This window comes from Hevea brasiliensis, chromosome 14 (assembly GCF_030052815.1).
Source record: "Hevea brasiliensis isolate MT/VB/25A 57/8 chromosome 14, ASM3005281v1, whole genome shotgun sequence".
Taxonomy (NCBI): domain Eukaryota; kingdom Viridiplantae; phylum Streptophyta; class Magnoliopsida; order Malpighiales; family Euphorbiaceae; genus Hevea; species Hevea brasiliensis.
Window position 1 is genome coordinate 84,896,333 of NC_079506.1, and position 21,337 is coordinate 84,917,669.

The 21,337-nt window shown below is 35.4% G+C and overlaps 1 protein-coding gene and 1 non-coding gene across 2 annotated transcripts; one reads left to right on the forward strand and one right to left on the reverse strand.

Annotated features, from left to right (window-relative positions):
• Positions 1–1,123: 1,123 nt before the first annotated feature.
• Positions 1,124–4,542, reverse strand: LOC131173029 (receptor-like protein Cf-9). The gene is made up of 4 exons (XM_058134682.1): positions 3,674–4,542; positions 3,290–3,595; positions 2,604–3,154; positions 1,124–2,427 (listed from the first exon to the last, which is right to left on the reverse strand). Exons 1-4 carry the CDS (start codon positions 4,540–4,542, stop codon positions 1,124–1,126), a joined length of 3,030 nt encoding a protein of 1,009 aa, XP_057990665.1.
• Positions 4,543–19,768: 15,226 nt separating this feature from the next.
• LOC131173621 (small nucleolar RNA R71) lies at positions 19,769–19,876 on the forward strand. The gene has a single exon (XR_009143934.1). It is a non-coding gene; the product is annotated as a small nucleolar RNA R71 (small nucleolar RNA).
• Positions 19,877–21,337: the final 1,461 nt, after the last annotated feature.

Below are 21,337 nucleotides of genomic sequence, written 5' to 3' on the forward strand. Positions count from 1 at the left end.
ACGAGTAGGCAGGACAAGGTTTGTTTTCTCCTTTTCCGCACCTGCCTTATTAGGTATCAAGTGAAATGACCAAGGAGAAGGTAAAGTAGGAAGGGATTTCTTATTTTAATTCTTCAATTTTATAATAAATAAAAATATATACTTGTAATATATTATCATAACCTACAAATATACCTGGTTATGATCAATGGCATCCCAAATCTTGAAGGGGACCCTGGATAGACCTGGTGTGTGACCTCGGTGATTTCATTCAACTGAATAGCGGTAAGTCAATTGCACTTAATTAGCTTGGTATAAGACAAATTTATTATCTTCATTTTTTTTTAGAAAATGAATAAAGAGAAAAACAAAAACACAAAGACTAACAAAGGACAACTTTCTGAAAGGTCACGCATGCTGCAACAAATAAAGAATTCTACTAAGTGCGTCTTGCAACCACATCAATCCAGCTAGAAAAGAATGTGCATAATGTGCCAGTCAATCAGCACATAAGTTGGCCTCACGATATATATGCTGAAAATGTAACTACTGATCCCTGTTCAACAAACGGCAAATATGGTCCAAGATTGATATATTGTAGCTCAAATTGGGGGTTTCATTCAAAATAAAGGAATATACAGTCAGACTATAGCTCAACAACAACAAAATAGAAATTAAAATCTAACACAAGTTCCCAATCTTAGACATACAAAAACTTTCATTATTTTAAGAAAACTTCTATATGTAGAAAACAGAGACGAAGAGAGAAGCATAACAAGATAAATTTATACATGATAGAACAATTGTGCTAGATTTGCCCCCACATTCACATGTGCTATGCATCCAAGACCGTATCTTCATTTGGCCGCATCTTCTTACTTGTTCTTAATCTGCCTAACAAGGTAGAAAATTCATAAAGAAAAAAAAAGAATTGTAAGAAATTCATAGTAAATGTATAAAATCTTATAACAATAAGATCAAATATTGTGCTAATTAACAATAAGATAATTTATTTCCTAAAAAAACAATTTAAGTATATTTATATAAAAAGAGAAAAAAAAAAAGAAAGCTAATTAACCTGAGATTATATGCAAAGCAAGAAATATCACGAAATAGTACCTGTAAACACCAGTCACATTGAAGATTAATTGCTTAATCTTTTTAGCCTTCGACGCCCTTCACCTTCAACCATCCTCACAAACCATATAGGTTTTCTTGTTTTAAACACAACATATCCCATTACAACACCAAATATTACTCCACATCCATACCCTGCCAATACAGCTTTCCATCCAAATCCATTTTTAGACTTGGAATCAATTTCTTTTGATGATGTTGGTTGTTGCCTCTCCCCATTGTCACATTTTTCTAGCGGAAATCCACACAATCCCAAATTCCCTTCATATGAAGTGTTATCAAATGTGTTGAACTGCTTTCCTTCGGGTATAGGTCCTTCAAGTTGATTATGTGAAACCCGGAACACTTCCAAAAATGTCAAATATGTCAATTGCATTGGAATCCTTCCAACAAGAAGATTTGAAGAGAGGTCTAATGATTCCAAATTGCTCAAATTCCCCAATGATGGTTGAATATTGCCTGTGAGTTGATTGTGAGACAAGTTGAGCAACTTAAGTGATTTAAGTTTTCCAATTGACTGTGGGATCTCCCCTGTGAATTTATTGCCCGACAAATCAATGGATGTAAGAAGTGTGTGGATTTTCACCAACTCAATCTCTAAGCCTTTGAGTGTCAGACTCACAGAATAATCATAAGAAGGATGATTTGGCGCCCCCATGTATTTCATATTCAAATCAAAGATCATCATTGCCTTTAAATTGTTGAAATACTCCGCAGGTAGAGGTCCGCTAAACAAGTTGTTGGAGAGGTAAAAAATTCGTAGCTTTGAGAATGAATAATTGGTAGAGGTCCCTTTCACCAAACCATGAAATTTATTGGATTTTAGAATTCGAATTTGTAGCTTCGAAAGTGTTGCCAGAAAATGGGGGAATGTGTCATCTATATTATTGTTTCCAAGATCTAAAATTTCCAAATTTATACAATTGCAGATGGAAGGTGGAATTTTCCCTTGCAATTGGTTACCATTGAAGTTCAAATATCTCAAGTTGCTGCCTACTGAAAACGTTTCAAGGATGGTTCCATGGAATTTGTTCATGCCCAAGTGCAATACTGAAAGATTGTTGCTGAAATTTCCCAAACATTGTGGCATGGAGCCGTTCAAACTATTGTTTGACAGGTCAAGAATTTGAAGAGAATTTAACTCGCAAAATGCAGAAGAGACTTCTCCTATCAATTTGTTGGATGAAAGAATAAGAACACTCAAGTTCACAAGTTTGAAAATTGAACTTGGAATTCGGCCATGTAACAAGTTGTTGGATAAATCGAGGTATACTAAACTTGAAAGCCTGCTTCCTTGGAAAGTGATGGGACCTGTAAAATTGTTTGAAGTTTGTAAAATAATTAGGAATTTGACCACTGAGATTGTTGTTTTGGAGTTCCAAAATTTGATACTGTAAATGAGGAGGGAAACTCACCATTAAAATTGTTATAGGAGAGGTCCAATGAAGAGAGTTCTTTAAGGCTTCCAAGTGAGGATGGAATTTGACCACTGAGATTGTTGTTGTTGAGCCACAAAATATCAAGCTGTTTAAGGTTTTCAAAGGAGGAGGGAATCTCACCATTAAAATTGTTACAGGAGAGGTCCAATGAAGAGAGTTCTTTAAGGCTTCCAAGTGAGGATGGGATTTTACCACTGAGATTGTTGTTGTAAAGGTTCAAAGTACCAAGCTGTTTAAGGTTTCCAAATGAGGAGGGAATCTCACCACTAAAATTGTTATAAGAGAGGTCCAATGAATAGAGTTCCCCAAGGTTTCCAAATGAGGAGGGAATCTCACCATTAAAATTGTTATAAGAGAGGTCCAATGAATAGAGTTCCTCAAGGCTTCCAAGTGAGGATGGAATTTGACCACTGAGATTGTTGTTGTAAAGGTCCAAAGTTTCAAGCTGTTTAAGGTTTCCAAATGAGGAGGGAATCTCACCATGAAAATTTTTATAGGAGAGGTCCAATGAATAGAGTTCCTCAAGGCTTCCAAGTGAGGATGGAATTTGACCACTGAGATTGTTGATGCGGAGGTCCAAAGTTTCAAGCTGTTTAAGGCTTACAAATGAGGAGGGAATCTCACCATTAAAATTGTTATAGGAGAGGTCCAATGAATAGAGTTCCCCAAGGTTTCCAAGTGAGGATGGAATTTGACCACTGAGATTGTTGTTGTAAAGGTTCAAAGTATGAAGCTATTTAAGGTTTCCAAATGAGGAGGGAATCTCACCATGAAAATTGTTATAGGAGAGGTCCAATGAATAGAGTTCCTCAAGGCTTCCAAGTGAGGATGGAATTTGACCACTGAGATTGTTGGTGCGGAGGTCCAAAGTTTCAAGCTGTTTAAGGCTTACAAATGAGGAGGGAATCTCACCACTAAAATTGTTGTAAGAGAGGTCCAATAAAAGGAGTTGTTTAAGGCTTCCAAGTGAGGATGGAATTTGACCGCTGAGATTATTATGAGAGATGTCCAAGTTAATGAGTTGAGTCAAGTTACCAAACAATTCCAAAGTTGAACCTCCAAAGTTGCAGGCACGAAGTTCCAGTGTTTCCAAGGACTTTAAATTACTAATGAAGTCATGGTCTAAATATATTGGAATTTTTGTCCCAGAAAGAGACAAGGAACGGAAGGAGTTATTCCAATTATGCCTAGGTAGGGAACCAGTGAGATCTTCATTGCCCGATAAATCGAGCAATTGGAGTTTTGGTCGTCGAATTATGTTGTCTGGGAATTTCCCTTGCAATTCACAAGAGGAGAGTGCAAGTGATGATACAGAAGAAGACAAATTCATCAAGGAACTAGTTGCAACCGACGACAGGTTTAGATCACATAGGTCCAATTCCTGTAACTGGGTTAGGTTTTGAACAATCTCGTTAAAAACAGTGGCTTTGAGTATCAAATCATAATTCCTTGAAAGATCAAGAGATACCAAACCAGCAAGATAAGAAATTTCAAGTGGAATTTGGCCCTCAAAAACAGAGTAATTTAGGCTAAGATATGTTAAATTCAAAAATTGGCCGAACTGAGGTACAATTTGAGAGTTGTTGAAATCATTGTTAGAGAGGTCAAGCTTTTGGAGATGAGGAAGGAAGAAAAGAGTATTATTAGAATGGATGGTACCATAGAGGAAACTAGAAGAAAGGTTAAGGCCAATTACGTTACCCGTTTCTATGTCGCAAGTGACCCCATCCCACAAGCAGCAATCTGTGCCCTTTTTCCAAGACTCAGTTTTGGGATAAGGCCTGGGGTAAGGGAAATCCCAGGAAGAGGCATTACTTCTAATGGAAAAGGTTTTCTTGAATTGGAGCAAGGCAAGACTCTGGTCATGTTGACACGGCATGGCTGGAGAGGAGGAATTGAAAGAAAAAGGTAAAGAAGAAGCAGCTCGGAAATGCAAGTGAAACAAAAGGAAGCAGAGAAAGTAAGCAAGCCATCGTAGACTAGCCATTCTCTTGAAGTGGAAAGCTAAAGTTGAAAAGTTAGTTACTAAAAAATCAGTGTAAGCATTTGGTATTTATAATCCGAATTAAAGAATTTTGGAGTTTGGAGGGAGTTTCCTAAAGTCTGCAGGGCGTGATGACTGAAGACCAAATAAAGAAGCAGATAAATGACTCTCTCTTCTTTTACTTTTCATTCTTCAACACTTACAATTGAGTTGGACTTTATACTAACAAAAAATATTTATTATTTAAAAAAAAAATTTCTTAACTCCTATAGTAGGAGACGTAACTGAATTTGCATTGCTCAAGAGTCCACAAAAGTTTAAATAATAACAGTAGTAATCTAATATACATTATAATGCTAAAATTGAGAAATCATAGTTATAATTAAATGCCAAGTGGTTTAATATGGCATTAAAATTAGTAAATTAACTTTAATTAAAGGAATTGGGAATTAGGAAAATATTATTAGGAAAAAATAAATTATTATTATTTTTTAAAATTCATTCTCCCTTTACCTTTTCTTGTTTCTTAGTTGTATAGTTATTTTATGATTTGTTTGGATTGAGAGAAATAGAGAGAAGGGAAAAAAAATGATGTCTTCAATTCTTCTTGTTTAGACATTAAGTAGGATACAGAAAGAAGGAGAATATAAATAAAATTTCATTTCTCAAATCTTTTAATTAATTAATGCAAAATATTTTCCTTCAAATTAGAGTGAAATAGAAGAAAAATGTAGGAATACGAAGATGTTATTCATATTAAATTTTCTTTCTTTTTTTTTTCTCTTCATTTTTCCTATTTGCTTCCTCTTTATTTCGCTGAACAATTAAGGATACAACAAAGGGTCAGATACCAAATATAGATTTTGAAAGTTTAAAATATCCTCTTCCAGGTATTTCAATTTCTTCTACATCCCTTTTTGACACTCTCCTTCCTTCATTCAGTCAGTCACAATCAAGGATTGACTAAGCTAAATATGAATTTGCTGTGAGAAAAAAAAAAAAATCTGCATTCGTCAGCCACCGGTCTTGCTCTTCCAAATGTGAAGGAGACTTTACATCAAGAAATAGTGTGATCAGTTTCAATCCAAGCATAGGCGTCAATGCCAAGGCAGGGAGTTAATGACCTTAACTAGTTCACTGTTCAAAGTCTAATGGTGCAATTGCTATCTCAATCCAAGCTTCAAGTCACGTCAAGATGACTTATAACCATCAATATGTTTGGAGTATCAATTTCCGTAGGGTTCACAAAAATAACCTTAAGTACACAAATATATGGTATTAATCAACTGCTTCAATGAAGACAACTGTGGCCGTGATGACAAAGGCATGGATTTTAATGGCTAAACACTTCGTTTTCTCTTGTCCATTTTGCAGAGATAAAGCCTGTGACTTGACTTGTCATTTTCAATCAATTCATCTCTCTTCTTAATCCATTGAAGACTTGTAATTAGGGGAGTATCTCCGTCGGAGGCACTAAGACAATGATTAATAATATAATATATAAGTCTTTGTTCATATGTGACAATAGTATCTCAAATTCTTTGGTGAGTATAAATTAAAGTTAAACACATTTTCCGACTTTGCTTTTTCTTTGATTATTGATTATTAAACATATCAATCAATTTATAAATTGAATGATCAATTCTTCTTTTTCATTATTTTCTACACCATTCTTTACGTATAGCGATTAAAATTTAATTTCAATGACATTTATTTTCACAAGCATTTAATTAGATGGGTTCTCAAGCCTGATTTTGCTTTCTTTGATTATTAGACATATCAATCAATTTCTAATTTGAATGACGACTTAACTTTATTCTTCGCTATATTCTACACCATTTTTTTTACGCATAACACGTGAAATTTAATTTTTATGACATTTATTTCCATAAGCATTTAATTAGATGGATTCTCAAGTAATTATTAGCATTTTTTTTTTTTTGTAATTGATTTTGATTGAAACTTAAAACTTCACAGTTTTGGAGACAACTTTAGTACTATTAAGCTTAGCATAAAAAATAATGATAAATTAAAAACTCGAGTATATATATTTTTTTCTTTCATAAATTATGATATGTATGAAAAATATCCCTTGGACCAATTGAAGTGAAATCTTGAAAAAGTTGCTGAAAGAGAAAATGTCCTCACCTTCCAACTAACGTTGAGCTAAGTTAAAGTATTCCATGATGCAAAATAGCTCCTAACCGGTTAATGTAGCATGTCACAAGGTAGTGATTAGGTTTTTTTTTTTTTTTTTTATAATTATTCATAGGAGCTCTAAAGATTGTATAATATTTGGTTGATTACAAAACAGAAGATAGTCCTTTCTACTAAATAGCTTTCACCATATAGGTGATAACTCACAGTTAGTAATTAGGGAACGTCAAATTCGAAAACTTCTTATTTCTTATACCTTAAACATAGTAATTAGCTGATTTTTAGGTGATTAATGCAAATATGTATACATATGCTATAACAATTTCAAGTTTAGAGATTTTGATTTTAAGAATTTCGAGTAGTGGATTAAATTTTTAGTTTATTTTCTTTTTTTTTTTATTTTTTAGTATATATTTTATTTTTGATTAATTATGAAACTTCGAAATTTTGTAAATTGTAATGTTCAAAAGTTTGTTATTTAAAATATTTAAATAGTTTTATTATATAAAAGTATACATTTTTTTCATATCAATTTCAGTTTATTGTTGTTAGAATAATGCTTTTGGATTGCACGAAACCTTGTTTTACTAATTCAAAATTGGAATATTTCCTTGTCAATAATTAGTTCCTACTCTTTAGGAAACTGTTAGTCTTACTTGAGATTTTGTGGATCACGTAATCAGCCGCTAGGACTTAGAATATTTATTGAATTTCTGTTATTCCAAGTTCTATATATGTAAGCTTGATGAATCAAATAAAATATATCTTGTGCTGCTATATTCTATTATTCTCTTCCATATATACCAACAATTGTCTTAAATTATCACTGGAATAAAACTTTTATCCTCGTTAGGAGGAATCCATCAATGTATGAAGACAATCCTGTAAAAAAAAAAAAAAATGAAAATAATCCTACAAGTATTTTTAATTAAGTATTAGTCTTGAGTAGTAAATGATTTTGCCATAATTAAGTATTGTACTACTACATGTCGCTTCTACTATTGCTTAAAGCTTTGGAATTGTGTATGCAATGCAATCTTTACTAGTGCCAGAATATACAAAGAAGATGTGTATGCTGTTCTAGTTATTGGCAGATTAAAGTGATGTGGCCCAACCGCAAATGCACGGGTCGTACAAGTAATATAGAAAAGATATCGTTCCCACGAGGAGTTGTGTTAATGATTGAATTTTTGATATAAAAGTTCTAACTAATTTGGACTATTTTTGAAATTAAAGTAATAAATTGATGGCTATTGAGATGTGAATTCTATGTGTGTGAGATTTATAATCTATCCAACAATGTATTAATTAAACTAAAATTGCATCAAATTGAAATAAGCAAGTTGAAATATGGCAAAATTTAAAATGGCAAACAATTAAATTCGATTAGAAATTAACAATGATAAAAAGGCGATTCCAAAGTTCGGGATTTTATATTCAAGCTATTTTGGGATTTTAAATTGGTTATCCAATCTTGTGGAACTTATGGGTTTTAAGGAGATTAATTTTTAAATCCTTTGAATACCCTTTCGAGTGGGACAAAGAGTGCCTTAATCAATCTAATCCTACTTTCGTGGAGTTAGAGTTAATTAAGACCCATTAAGTTCTTTAATTAATCTGTAAATCCTCTTAATCCTTAGTCTATTTCTAGATCTAAGTTAATTAAGTCCAATTTCTTGATTATCTATCACAAGGCTTTCTCCTTTTGGTGCCTCAACCATGGATTAAGAACATCACTTAATGAGATCCTACACTAAGCATGTCATTAAGCACACAAGAAATGAATAAAACTCATTAAGACCACAAAATATGGATTACCCAATCAAAATCCACAAAATATCTCAAATATTACAACCTATACTCCAGAATCAAATGAAAACTACTCACTATTCATAATATTTACAAGATATTGTGAGTTAATATGGAAATAAAGCTTTAATCTAAGCTAAGAAACAAGAAATCCAACACTAGAAAGGTAGGAAAAATGTAAGGAAAGAAAGAAATCTCCAAATCTGGTTGGAAATGGTGTGGGAGATGATTGTGACTCTTCAGCTGCTGTCTCTCCTTTCCCTTTTCTTCCTCTTCTTTCTTTCCCCCCACTCTAAAATGGGATATGGGGCTATTTATAACTTTTTTTTCTGACAAAGAGCCCTAAAATGGTGTGTTTGAGGTGAGATTTTTTGAGAGAATCTTCTGCCAGCTCATTAATGAAACCTTTGTGGGACTGCATAAGTGGACTGCATAAGTCATGCAGTCCCTTATGCAGTTTTCGGTTGGTTTCTGGCTCTCTTATGCGAAACTGCATGACCAAACGCATAAGTTATGCACAATTCCGTGAGATTGCATAAGGGAGGCATGAATCTGCATAAGCTATGCACTCTCCTTATGCACAGTTCGACAGGTATTGGAACAGTGTTTCTTCTCCTTATGCAGATCTGCATAACTTATGCGGCAAGTTATGCGCAATATGGCCAATACATATTTCAACTTTGAAACTTGTTTTTGACATCTTTGGCTGTAGAAATCACTCCTCAATGGTAAAATTTCTTTTTAGTCCTTCAAAAACACCATTTTTCCTACAAAACAAAGTAAAATTTACAAATTAATCCAAAATTGACAATTATGAACAACTAACTAAATAACTAATGAAATTAGCTAAAAGTGACTAATAATCAAATAAAATAGCTATGAAATTAAACCTAAATGATAATGCAAAATGTATGCATCAAATACCCCCAAACTCAAGCTTTTGCTTGTCCTCAAGCAAACTTTAAAATGTGATGCAATTTTTTAGGGGTGCCTTATCCAAAAAGCTATGAAAATCACATATTAAAGTAACTTAACACACCTTTAGCCACACCAGCAATCCATATACCCATCCTTCAAAATGCAAAGAATCTAATGCTTATCCAAGCTTTCACCGCTTAGCCATCAAGTCAATTATCATTCAAAATTCCCAAACCAACCAATCAAAAGAGAGGGTCATGCTCAAAAGGAATTCTTGGATAATCAATAACCAAAGTGTCTCTATATAGAATGATGGAATTAAATGAATGAGTAGATAATTTTCCAATCCCATAGGCAAATTCCCTACTCCTATCTCCACTAATGTAGCAAGTACTATCAAGAGATCAAAGGTCTTTTTAGGGATGTAATGGGGCCATGGGGTTCAAAAATGAGGCTAAGAAGAAAAATGGGTAAAAAGGATTCGAAGCATGAGAATATTTTCAATCTTGACAACATAAGGCACACTTCTTATTTTATTATATTTTTTTTCTTTTTTCTCTTTTTTTTTTATATAGAGGAGAGAAATACGCAATGAGAATTGTCAAGTGCTAGCATAATTTACAAAACACATAAAAATGGAGGGACATTTAGGTACTTTAAACTTGTATCTTGCATTTTCTTTTGATGTTTGTCCCTAAAAATGCCACCCCCAAACTCATTCCTTTTAATACTTTGGGTGGATTTCTTTCAATTTGAATGACAATAATGAAAAGCACATATACTAGCACTTTTACAAGATGACAAGCATTTCTTCTCCCTTTTATTGTATTTTATTTTATTTTCTTTTTTTTTATGTACCTAATATTATAAATAATTATCCTCATGAAAAGGGTTGGAGCGTTTGGTTTATTAGCTAGGTAGCAATAAGGGTTTCAAGAAAAATTAGGATTAAAAAGGCTCAAAGGGGTTTGCAAGGGTCAATTTCAATTAGGAAAAGGGCCAAAGGCTTAAAATGAGAAGGTTTAAATCAAAGAATGCCTAATCGTTTCTCTTTTCAAGTACAAGCTGGTATTTCGCCTTAAAAGGTTTAGAAATTTTGTTCTAAGATTGGTGAGACATCATTTGACTACCTTATATCCAATAACTCCCTCTAAACACTCCAATCTCTAAAGGACTAGTTGGGTGGCTTTTTGGCTAAGAAGATATAGGCAAGGGATAGACACTTCAAAACTTTGCACCTCTTAGGAAACTTTCAGTCTACAAACCCAACTAAAGGTAAGTCAAATCACTCTCATAGGCAACTTTTCAATACTTAAGGGATTTGGCAAAAAATTTTAATGCATGATGCATGATTCCTAAAAATGAACAATGCATTAACTGAATGGAGAAAATCTAATTGTGTGCAATGTGTACAATTTCTAAGTGGTGTATAATGTGTGTGTAAATGTGTTATGTATATGTATGTATGGATGTATAGGTAAAATATTTACAATATATATGTAAATGGAATGGGATGAGATGTTCCTATACTCAAAATGTGAAAAATGTAGCAAAAATCAAAATGCACACCCCCAAACTCAAAATTAGACATTGTCATCAATGTCTCAAGTAGTGCATTATCAAAACTCAAAGTAAACAGGAATTACCAGGAATTGTGAAATTTAAGAGCAAAAAGAATGAGTTACCTGGTATAGAGCAGATGAGAATTCAAGAGATAATGGTGATGCATAAGAAGCCGCATAGGTTGTGCAGAATAAAATGCTGTACAGAACAGGTGTATAAGGAGGGTGCATAAGCTGTGCAGTTCTGCATGAGTGGCATAAAGGGTTGCACAGGCTATGCAGAACATTTGCATAAGGGGATTGACAGCCTGTGCAGTTCTGCATGAGTGGCATAAAGGGCTGCATAGGTTATGCAAAACATTTGCATAAGGGGATTCACAGCCTGTGCAGTATATTCAAAAGCTGCTGCAGGATGATGAGCAAGGAAAAATGTGCAAACACCAGTAGAAGCATGCAAATATATACAGTGTATGGACAAGTATGCATAAAAGGGCAGTAAAGGCAATGAAAATCAATGAAAAACTAATGTAATAGCCATCCAATAGAACTTCAAAAGAAACGGAATTCAAAACAAACTAAAATTGTTTCAACATATCTATAAAGAAAAACTCCTACAAGTTTGAACAAAAGTAAAACAGAAACTAATCTAATTCTATTGTTTTGCCCTTGTCCAATGATGCTGCTAAGGGACTGGTTGGAGCTGGCTGCTGTCGAAGTGATGGTTCTGGAGGAGGTGATGGAGGTGGAGGTGGCATTCCCAGAAAAACCATGAGCTGCTTCATCATCTCCTTTAATTCTTTCTACTTATCTCTGGTTTCCATGACAAAATCAAAGAGTTGATCATGACGATCCTTGAGGGTATCAAGACCAGATTCAAGCTTTCTATCCACAAAATATATATCATCACTAAGCCTTTCAAGATAGGTGAATAAGGCTTTAGTGTTGAAGGGAGGAGGTGTTGTGGATGAAGAGGGTCCAGCTGCAGAAGGTGTAGGCTGTGCAGAATTTGCTGGGATGTTCTGTGCAGGCTGAGTGGGTGGTGTAGGTTCAACAGAATGCTGTTGGACTGGTGGGATAGAATGTGCCTCTAGTTGTGCAGTGGTTTCTGTGTCTGCTGCTGGTTGTGCAGTGTCAGAAGGTGGCAAACTGAATCCAGTTTTGGATAGGTGTGTAGCATCAAAATATAAAGTGTCTGAAAGTGCTGGTAGTGGATGCTCTTCCGGATTAAAACCAAAATGCTTGGCTATAACAGTGATGAGCCCACCCATGACTATATCACCTACGGATTTGGTGGCAATATGTAACACATGTTCACAGAAGAAGTAACCAGGAGAAACTTTGACTTTGTGAAAAGCACACCATAGCATGAACAATTCAGATTTTCCAACAGCACCAGAACTAGTCCCTCTACCCAAGATAGTGCTAGCAATAAGCCTATGGATAAATCTAAGTGCAGGGTCTATTATTTGAGAGGTTTTAGATCTACCAGCAGAAAAAGTCTGAGGTTGGTTTGTGATAATCCTCCAAAACTGAGCAGCATTCCAAACACCTTTGTTTGCTACCTCTACCCCTGTATATGGTACCCTAAATAGTCCATCAATTGCAAACCCAAAAATGCTATGAAATTGGTCTAATGATAGCTCTCTATTTTGCCCCAAACATCTAAATTTCATAGTTGGCTTGTAATCTATCTCATGCAATTTCAGGGTAGCAGAGAATGAGGAAATAAATTCCAAAACTAGAGCTGGATAAACTATTTCTTGCTTATGCACAAATTCCATCCAACCTAAGCCATTAAGGTAGGCAACAACATTGTCAAATAAACCAACTGATTAGAGGGCATTCGCAGAAATGTACCTTGTGGGTTGCACCCTCCTTTCCTTAAGTCTCTTAAAAGTTGCCTTGTGAGCTGCATCAGGAAGGGGCCAAGGTAGTTTTGATACTTGTAATGCTACTAACTTTTGCTTTTTGCTGGAAGAGGGTGATTTGGCTTGTGTGGAGGCTGAAGTTTTAGGGTTTTTGGGTGGAGGCTCTGACAGTGGAGTGGTGGGTGGTTCTTTGCGTTTTGAGAGAAGAGGTGCAGAAGCCATGGGTCAGGTGGATTTCGACCTGATTTTTCTCTTATAAGTGGCTATGGGAGGTGGTGGAGGGGTTTCTTGTGGAGGGGAATCGGGGTTGGGAGGCCGCATTGCCAAGGGCGAGACTTGGAGAGGGGAGGTTTGAGGGGAATGAGGAGGTGAGTCCATGGGGTTGTCGACGATGGAAATGGAAGAGGTGATGGAGAAAGTAAAAGAGACAAAGAGGTGTTAAGGTAAAGGGGGGCGAAAAGAGGAGTGGAGAAGAAGGGGAAGATTAATGCCGGAATAAATGGACGTGGAGGGACAGGCATGAACAGAAAAGACGGGAAGTGGAGGTGGGAAAGTGGATGCCGAAAAAATTTTTGATTTGAACAGGACTTGTGTAAAACTGCATAAGGGGAGAATGGGTGTGCATAACTTATGCACTCTCTTATGCAGGTTTCGGTGGAAGATAAAGGGTGTGAAAAATTGATTATGAAAGAGTGCATAGCTTATGCGCTAACTTATGCAAGTTTCGGCTAAAAATGGAAGTGTAGGAATTGTGGTCATGCGGAAGTGCATAAACCGTGCACTCTCTTAATGCAAGTCTCGGCAAGTTTTTGATTTCAGAGAAATTGGTCATGCGGAAGTGCATAAGTCATGTACTCTCCTTATGCAAGTCTCGGCAGGTTTTTGATTTCAGAGAAATTGGTCATGCGGAAGTGCATAAGCTATGCACTCTCCTTATGCAAGTCTCGGTAGGTTTTGGTTTTCAGAAAGTGTGGTCATGCGGAAGTGCATAACTTATGCACTCCCTTATGCAGATTTCGGCAGAAAGAGAAAATGCAGGATTTGAAGTCATGCAGAAGTGCATAAGTCATGCACACACTTATGCAAGTTTCGACAGATATGAAATTTGACAAAAATGTGGCTATGCAGAATTGCATAAGCTATGCACATCCTTATGCAGTTTGCAATAGAGATGAAAAATGGTAAGAATTGTGGTTATGCAGGATTGCATAAGCTATGCACATTTCTATGCAGTTTTTAGCAAGATGAGAAAATGGCAAAATTTGTGATCTAAAAGCTGCATAAGCTATGCAGTTACTTATGCACAATTCAACAAGATTGAGATTACAATTGAAAATGAATTGCAAGTTTGAAAAATACACTAGAATGCAGAAATGTAATTCTATAAAGCATAAATCATGAGAAATTATCACCCAAAAACACATCAATATATACAAAATCCATCACAATTGCATCACACAGGCTTGTAGAAGTGGATCCTGCATAAGAGGCATTTGTGAATCATGCCATTTCAATCAAATTCTGCAAATCAACATTTAGCACATTAAGACTCAATAAAATCTGTATAAAGTTGCATCTACCCACAAATGAGAATGGACTCCCCATGTTATGCCAAGAAAATGCAGCATATCCACCTTGAATCTCACAACCCAAATAAGCTTAAAACTACAAAAATGACCCACTTACCATCATATTAACATGATAAGCATAAATACTTAAAAATTATACACCTAACCTCACAAAGAAACATAAGCCATGTGCTGCAGACCCTTCCTTGCTGAAAATTGCATTTCTCTGCATAAACCAAGAAGCAAACCTGCACAGGTTATGTAGTAAGAATAAATCAATCTTGGGAGAGTTGAAGGATAAAATATCAGATTAAGAGTCACTCCCCAGCAGTTCACCAACCTTCCTTCATTGAAATATATCTACAAGGGACAAGATTCAACAATGTCAAAAATTGAATTTGGGGAGACTTAAGATAAAAACAAAAGCAATGTAAATTAAAGTAAATCAACAAAAAGGAAAATAAAAGAACTTGGGATGCCTCCCAAGAGGGCTAATTTATAGTCCTTAGCTGGACTCTTCATGCATTTCACTAAAAAGAGGTGAGGGATTGGAGAGCTTATAACAGCTTGCTCCCTTTATTGGGTCTCCAGTTATGTAATGTTTCAATCTATGCCCATTGACCTTAAAATTCCCAGATTTTTCACTCTAAATTTCAATTGCTCCATAAGGGAAAACCTTAGAAACTCTATATGGACCAGTCCACCTTGATTTAAGTTTTCCAGGGAACAATTTCAATCTTGAGTTAAACAACAAAACTGAATCACCCTCTTTAAATTCCTTTTTTCTAAGATGCTTATCATGCCAAACTTTAGTTCTTTCTTTGTAAATACGGGCACTTTCATAAGCATCCATCCTCAATTCTTCAAGTTCATTAAGTTGCAATAGCCTTTTCTCACTAGCTTGTTTGAGATCAAAATTGAAGGTCTGAATGGCCCAATATGCTCTATGTTCTAGCTCCACAGGTAAATGACAAGACTTACCATACACCAACCTAAAGGGAGTAGTTCCTATAGGGGTTTTGTAAGCAGTCATATATGCCCATAAAGTATCATCTAGTTTGACAGACCAATCTTTTTGAGAATTGCTCATTGTTTTCTCCAAGATATGTTTGAGTTCTCTGTTAGAAATTTCAACTTGTCCTGAAGTTTGAGGGTGGTATGGGGTAGTTATCTTGTGCACTATACCATACTTCCTCATTAAGCTCTCAAATTGCTTATTACAAAAATGTGAACCCCCATCACTAATTACAGCCCTTGGAGCTCCAAATCTACTCAAGACAAATTTCTTCAAGAATTTCACTACCACTCTAGCATCATTAATTGGAGTTGCAATAGCTTCCACCCACTTTGACACATAGTCAACTCCAACTAGAATGTATTTGTTACCATATGAAGGAGGAAATGGCCCCATAAAATCTATTCCCCAGACATCAAATAATTCTACTTCAAGAATATCATTTAGGGGCATTTGATCTCTTTTTGACAAATTTCCACTCCTTTGACATTTATCACATTCCAACACAAATTTCCTCACATCCTTAAAAAGATTTGGCCAAAAGAAACCAGCTTGCAAAATTTTACTAGCTGTTTTACAGATTCCAAAATGTCCTCCATAATCAGAAGCATGGCAATGATGCATAATACTCTGTGTCTCCTCATCAGGAATACATCTTCTTATTAAACCATCACAACATCTCCTAAAGAGTAAAGGATCATCCCATCTATAAAATTTTGCCTCATGCAAAAACTTTTTCTTTTATTGCCATGTCATTCCTAGAGGTAAAACTCCACAAGATAGATAATTCACCAAGTCTGCATACCAAGGTAGTTTAGCAACAAGAGAGAAAAGTTGTTCATCCAAGAAAAACTCATCAATAGGGACTTCATCCATTTCTTCATCATCCAATTTCAACCTACTAAGATTATCCGCAACTACATTTTCAGCTCCTTTCTTATCTCTAATCTCCAAATCAAACTCTTGTAGCATCAGAATCCACCTAATGAGCCTAGGTTTAGCCTCCTTTTTACGGAGTAAATACCTGATGGCTGCATGATCTGAAAATATAACCACCTTTGAGTCAATAATATAAGGTCTAAACTTTTCCAAGGCAAAGACAATTGCTAAGAATTCCTTTTCAGTTGTTGCATAATTTGTTTGGGCCTCATCCAGTGTTCTACTAGCATAATAAACCTTTTTGTCCTTTTTTTGACCAAGAACAGCTCCAATTGCATAGTTGCTAGCATCACACATAATTTCAAAAGGTAGGCTCCAATTAGGTGGTTGCATGATTGGTGCAGTGACAAGAGCTTGCTTCAACCTGCAAAAGGCATCCAAACATTCTTGGTCAAATACAAATGGTATTTCATGACTTAACAAATTAGACAAAGGTTTAGCTATTTTAGAAAAATCCTTGATAAGGCGTCTGTAGAACCCAGCATGTCCTAGAAAACTTCGAATTCCCTTGACATTGGTAGGAGGAGCCATCTTCTCTATCACTTCAACTTTGGCTTTATCAACCTCTATTCCTCTGTTAGACACCAAATGTCCAAGCACTATCCCTTCCTGAACTATGAAATGACACTTTTCCCAGTTTAACACAAGGTCAGTATCTGCACATCACTGCATAACTTTAGAAAGGTTAGCCAAGCATATGTCAAATGAAGATCCATAAACAGAAAAGTCATCCATAAAAACCTCCATTATATCTTCAATGAAATCTGAGAAGATTGCCATCATGCACCTTTGAAAAGTGGCTGGTGCATTACACAACCCAAATGGCATCCTCCTATAAGCAAAGGTTCCATATGGACAAGTAAAAGTGGTTTTCTCTTGATCATTTGGATGGATAGGGATTTGAAAAAAACTCGAGTATCCATCTAAATAGCAAAAATAAGAATGCCTAACCAGTCTTTCTAACATCTGATCAATGAAGGGAAGTGGAAAATGATCTTTTCTAGTGACTATATTTAATTTCTGTAATCTATGCACATTCGCCAACTAGTCACTGTTCTGGTGGGAATCAATTCATTATTTTCATTTTTGACAACTGTCATTCCACCCTTTTTTGGGACAACATGTACTGGACTCACCCAAGTACTGTCTGAGATAGGATATATAATCCCTGCATCAAGCAACTTCAAAATTTCCTTTTTAACAACTTCTTTCATATTTGGGTACCTCCTCTGATGTTCAATAGATGGCTTACAATTTTCTTCCAAAATAATTTTGTGCATGCAAAAGTGTGGGCTTATTCCCTTAATGTCATCTGTGGTATATCCTAAAACTTTCCTAAATTGCCTCAACACTCTTAACAACTTATCAGCCTCTAAGGTACTTAAATTTGCATTTATAATTACTGGATAAGTGTTATTAGTGCCAAGAAATTCATACATGAGCTGAGAAGGAAGTTGTTTAAGTTCTACCTTAGGTGCATCTTCTTCCTTGAATGATGGTTGCTTAGATTCGACTTTTTCCTTTTGTGTGAGTTGAAAAACTGGAGCAGAAATGAATGGTGGACTACCCTCTAAATGTTGAGCATATGCAGCCACATGAGGTTTATCATAGTCTATGCCTCCTCTATGAACCAAACAATTTTCAAGTGGATCTTCTGGATATTTTTTTCTGAAGTGTTCTTCAACCAACTCATCAATGATATCAATTCTCAAGCAAGTATCAGCTTCAGAATGATGCTTCTTCATAGTGTTATTAATATTGAAAACCAATTGATCTTCACCAACTCTAAGAGTCAATTTTTCTCCCTTAACATCAATCAATGCTCCTGCTATAGCTAGAAAAGGTCTTCCCAAGATAATTGGGATATTAGAATCCTCTTCCATGTCCAAGATGACAAAGTCAACAGGTATATAGAACTTCCCAACCTTCAAAGGCACATTCTCCAAAATCCCTTCAGGATACTTAATTGATCTGTCAGCTAACTGGAGAGAAATGTGGGTTGGCTTAAGATCTCCCATATTGAGCTTCTCATAAATGGAGAGGGGCATAAGGCTAACACTAGCCCCTAGATCACATAAAGCTTTTGTAGAACATGATTCCCCAATGTGACATGAAATTGAAAAACTCCCTGGATCCTTGAGCTTTGGAGGAAGTTTCCTTTGGAGGATAGCACTACATTCTTCTGTCAAAGCTACAGTTTCATGGTCTTCAAGTTTCCTCTTATTTGAGACAATTTCTTTTAAGAATTTTGCATAAGAGGGCATTTGTGAAAGAGCATCAATAAAAGGCGCATTTATGTATAGCTTCTTCAAAACCTCTAAGAACTTCCCAAATTGTTTATCAAGCTTGGCTTTTTGAAATCTTTGTGGGAAGGGAAGTTGTGGCTTGTAAGGCTCTGGAGGTATATACTTCTCTTCCTTCTCTTCAATTTTCTCTTTACATTTTTCTGCACTTTCTTTCTCACTTTCTTGTTTTTCACCCTCATCAGTTTCTTTCTCATTTTCTCTCTTCTCACTATTTACACTTTTCTTATTTTTTACAACTTTCCCACTTCTTAAAGTAATAGCTTGACACTGCTCTCTTGGGTTTTCTGGTTGACTTGGAAGTTTTCCAAAAGACTTGGTACCTGAGGAAGATGCTTGTTGTGCAATCTGATTTTCCAACATTCTGTTATGTGTTTGCATCTGTTCTAGCCTTTCTTTCATCTCTCTCATCTCCTCATCATGCTTATTTTGGTTGGCAAGAATCTGTTGCAATAAAGCTTCTGTGGTGGAACTTTGTTCTTGCTGTTTTGGTGGAGGATTCATATTTTTCTACTGAAAATTAGGCAATGGTTGCCTATTTTGCTGATACGGAATTCCTTGTTGCTGTTGTGGTTGAAAATTCTGATTTGGAACTTGACTTTGCTGATTTCCCCATGAAAAGTTGGGATGATTCCTCCAAGTTGGATTATAAGTTTGAGAGTAGGGATTCCCCATTTGTTTGTTTCCATAATTACCAACATATGCAGCTTGCTCTCCATAGTCTACTCCACAGCTGGTAGTTCCCTCTGCATAAGCAACTTGTTGTGAACTTCCAGATGATGATGATGAACTAATCAACATACTCAAATCTTCCATCTTCTTAGCCAAAACATTTGTAAGTGCATCAAACTTTTCATTAATCATGTTGAATGGATCAAGATCATACATTCCAGCAGCTTGCCTCTTTTGAGTTGGAGCTGGTCCTCTTGGACTACTCCAAAGATGAGTGTTCTTTGCAATTTTCTCCAATAACTCATAAGCTTCATCTTCATGCTTCATAATAAATTCTCCTCCTGTTTGAGCATCAATAATCCCTCTAATTGCAGGAGTAACATTTGTGTAAAAATTCTGATTTATCATCTATTTTGGAATGGCATGATGTGAGCATTGTCTCTCTAATTCCTTCCATCTCATCCATGACTCATAGAGAGTTTCATCTTCTCTTGGTCTGAAAGCTGTCATTTGATTCCTTAATTCTTGAGTTTTTCCAGGTGGAAAATATTGTGCAAGAAATGCATCAGTGAGTTGCTCCCAATTTGTAATGGAGTTGTGAGGTAAAGAATCAAGCCAATCCAATGCTCTATCTTTCAAAGAGAATGGGAATAGCTTCAATCTTGCTGCATCATCAGATACTCCAGGTTGTTTTTGCATATCACAAATCATAGCAAACTTCTTTAGATGTGTGTGTGGATTTTTAGAAGGATGTCCCCCGAATTGGGAATTCTGAATCATTTGAAGAACTCCAAAATTCATCTTGTAACTATTTGCATCAATTCTTGGTCTTGCTATGCTCTCTCTCAAGTCATCAAAACGAGGAAAAGCATGATCCACCATACTTCCCCTAGGCACATTAGCATTTACAACTTCTTCACCTTGGGCTACATTTTCATTGTTTCGACCATTTCCAGCATTACCGCCACCAATTCTAATTCTTTCATCAGCCATGTCTGCTTCTAATTCAATTTCTCTCAAAGCTTCTTTCCTTTTTCTGGTTTCCTTCTTGTTGGCTTTACAAAATTTCTCAATTTCAGGATTAAACAATAAGGATGTGTCACTTGTGCTTCTAGCACTTCTCATAAAAGATTAAGAGTACCAGAAAAAGAACAAACAAACACAAAATGAAAAGATAACAAAGATAAAATTATAAACAACTAAAATAATCAAGAATTCAATCCTAAACAAACAACTCCCCGGCAACGGCGCCAAAAACTTGATGAGGCCCAACAGCAAGTGCATGGGTCGTTCAAGTAATATAGAAAAGATATCGTTCCCACGAGGAGTTGTGTTAATGATTGAATTTTTGATATAAAAGTTCTAACTAATTTGGACTATTTTTGAAATTAATGTAATAAATTGATGGCTATTGAGATGTGAATTCTATGTGTGTGAGATTTATAATCTATCCAACAATGTATTAATTAAACTAAAATTGCATCAAATTGAAATAAGCAAGTTGAAATATGGCAAAATTTAAAATGGCAAACAATTAAATTCGATTAGAAATTAACAATGATAAAAAGGCGATTCCGGAGTTCGGGATTTCATATTCAAGCTATTTTGGGATTTTAAATTGGTTATCCAATATTGTGGAACTTATGGGTTTTAAGGAGATTAATTCTTAAATCCTTTGAATACCCTTTCGAGTGGGACAAAGAGTGCCTTAATCAATCTAATCCTACTTTCATGGAGTTAGAGTTAATTAAGACCCATTAAGTTCTTTAATTAATCTGTAAATCCTCTTAATCCTTAGTCTATTTCTAGATCTAAGTTAATTAAGTCCAATTTCTTGATTATCTATCACAAGGCTTTCTCCTTTTGGTGCCTCAACCATGGATTAAGAACATCACTTAATGGGATCCTACACTAAGCATGTCATTAAGCACACAAGAAATGAATAAAACTCATTAAGACCACAAAATATGGATTACCCAATCAAAAT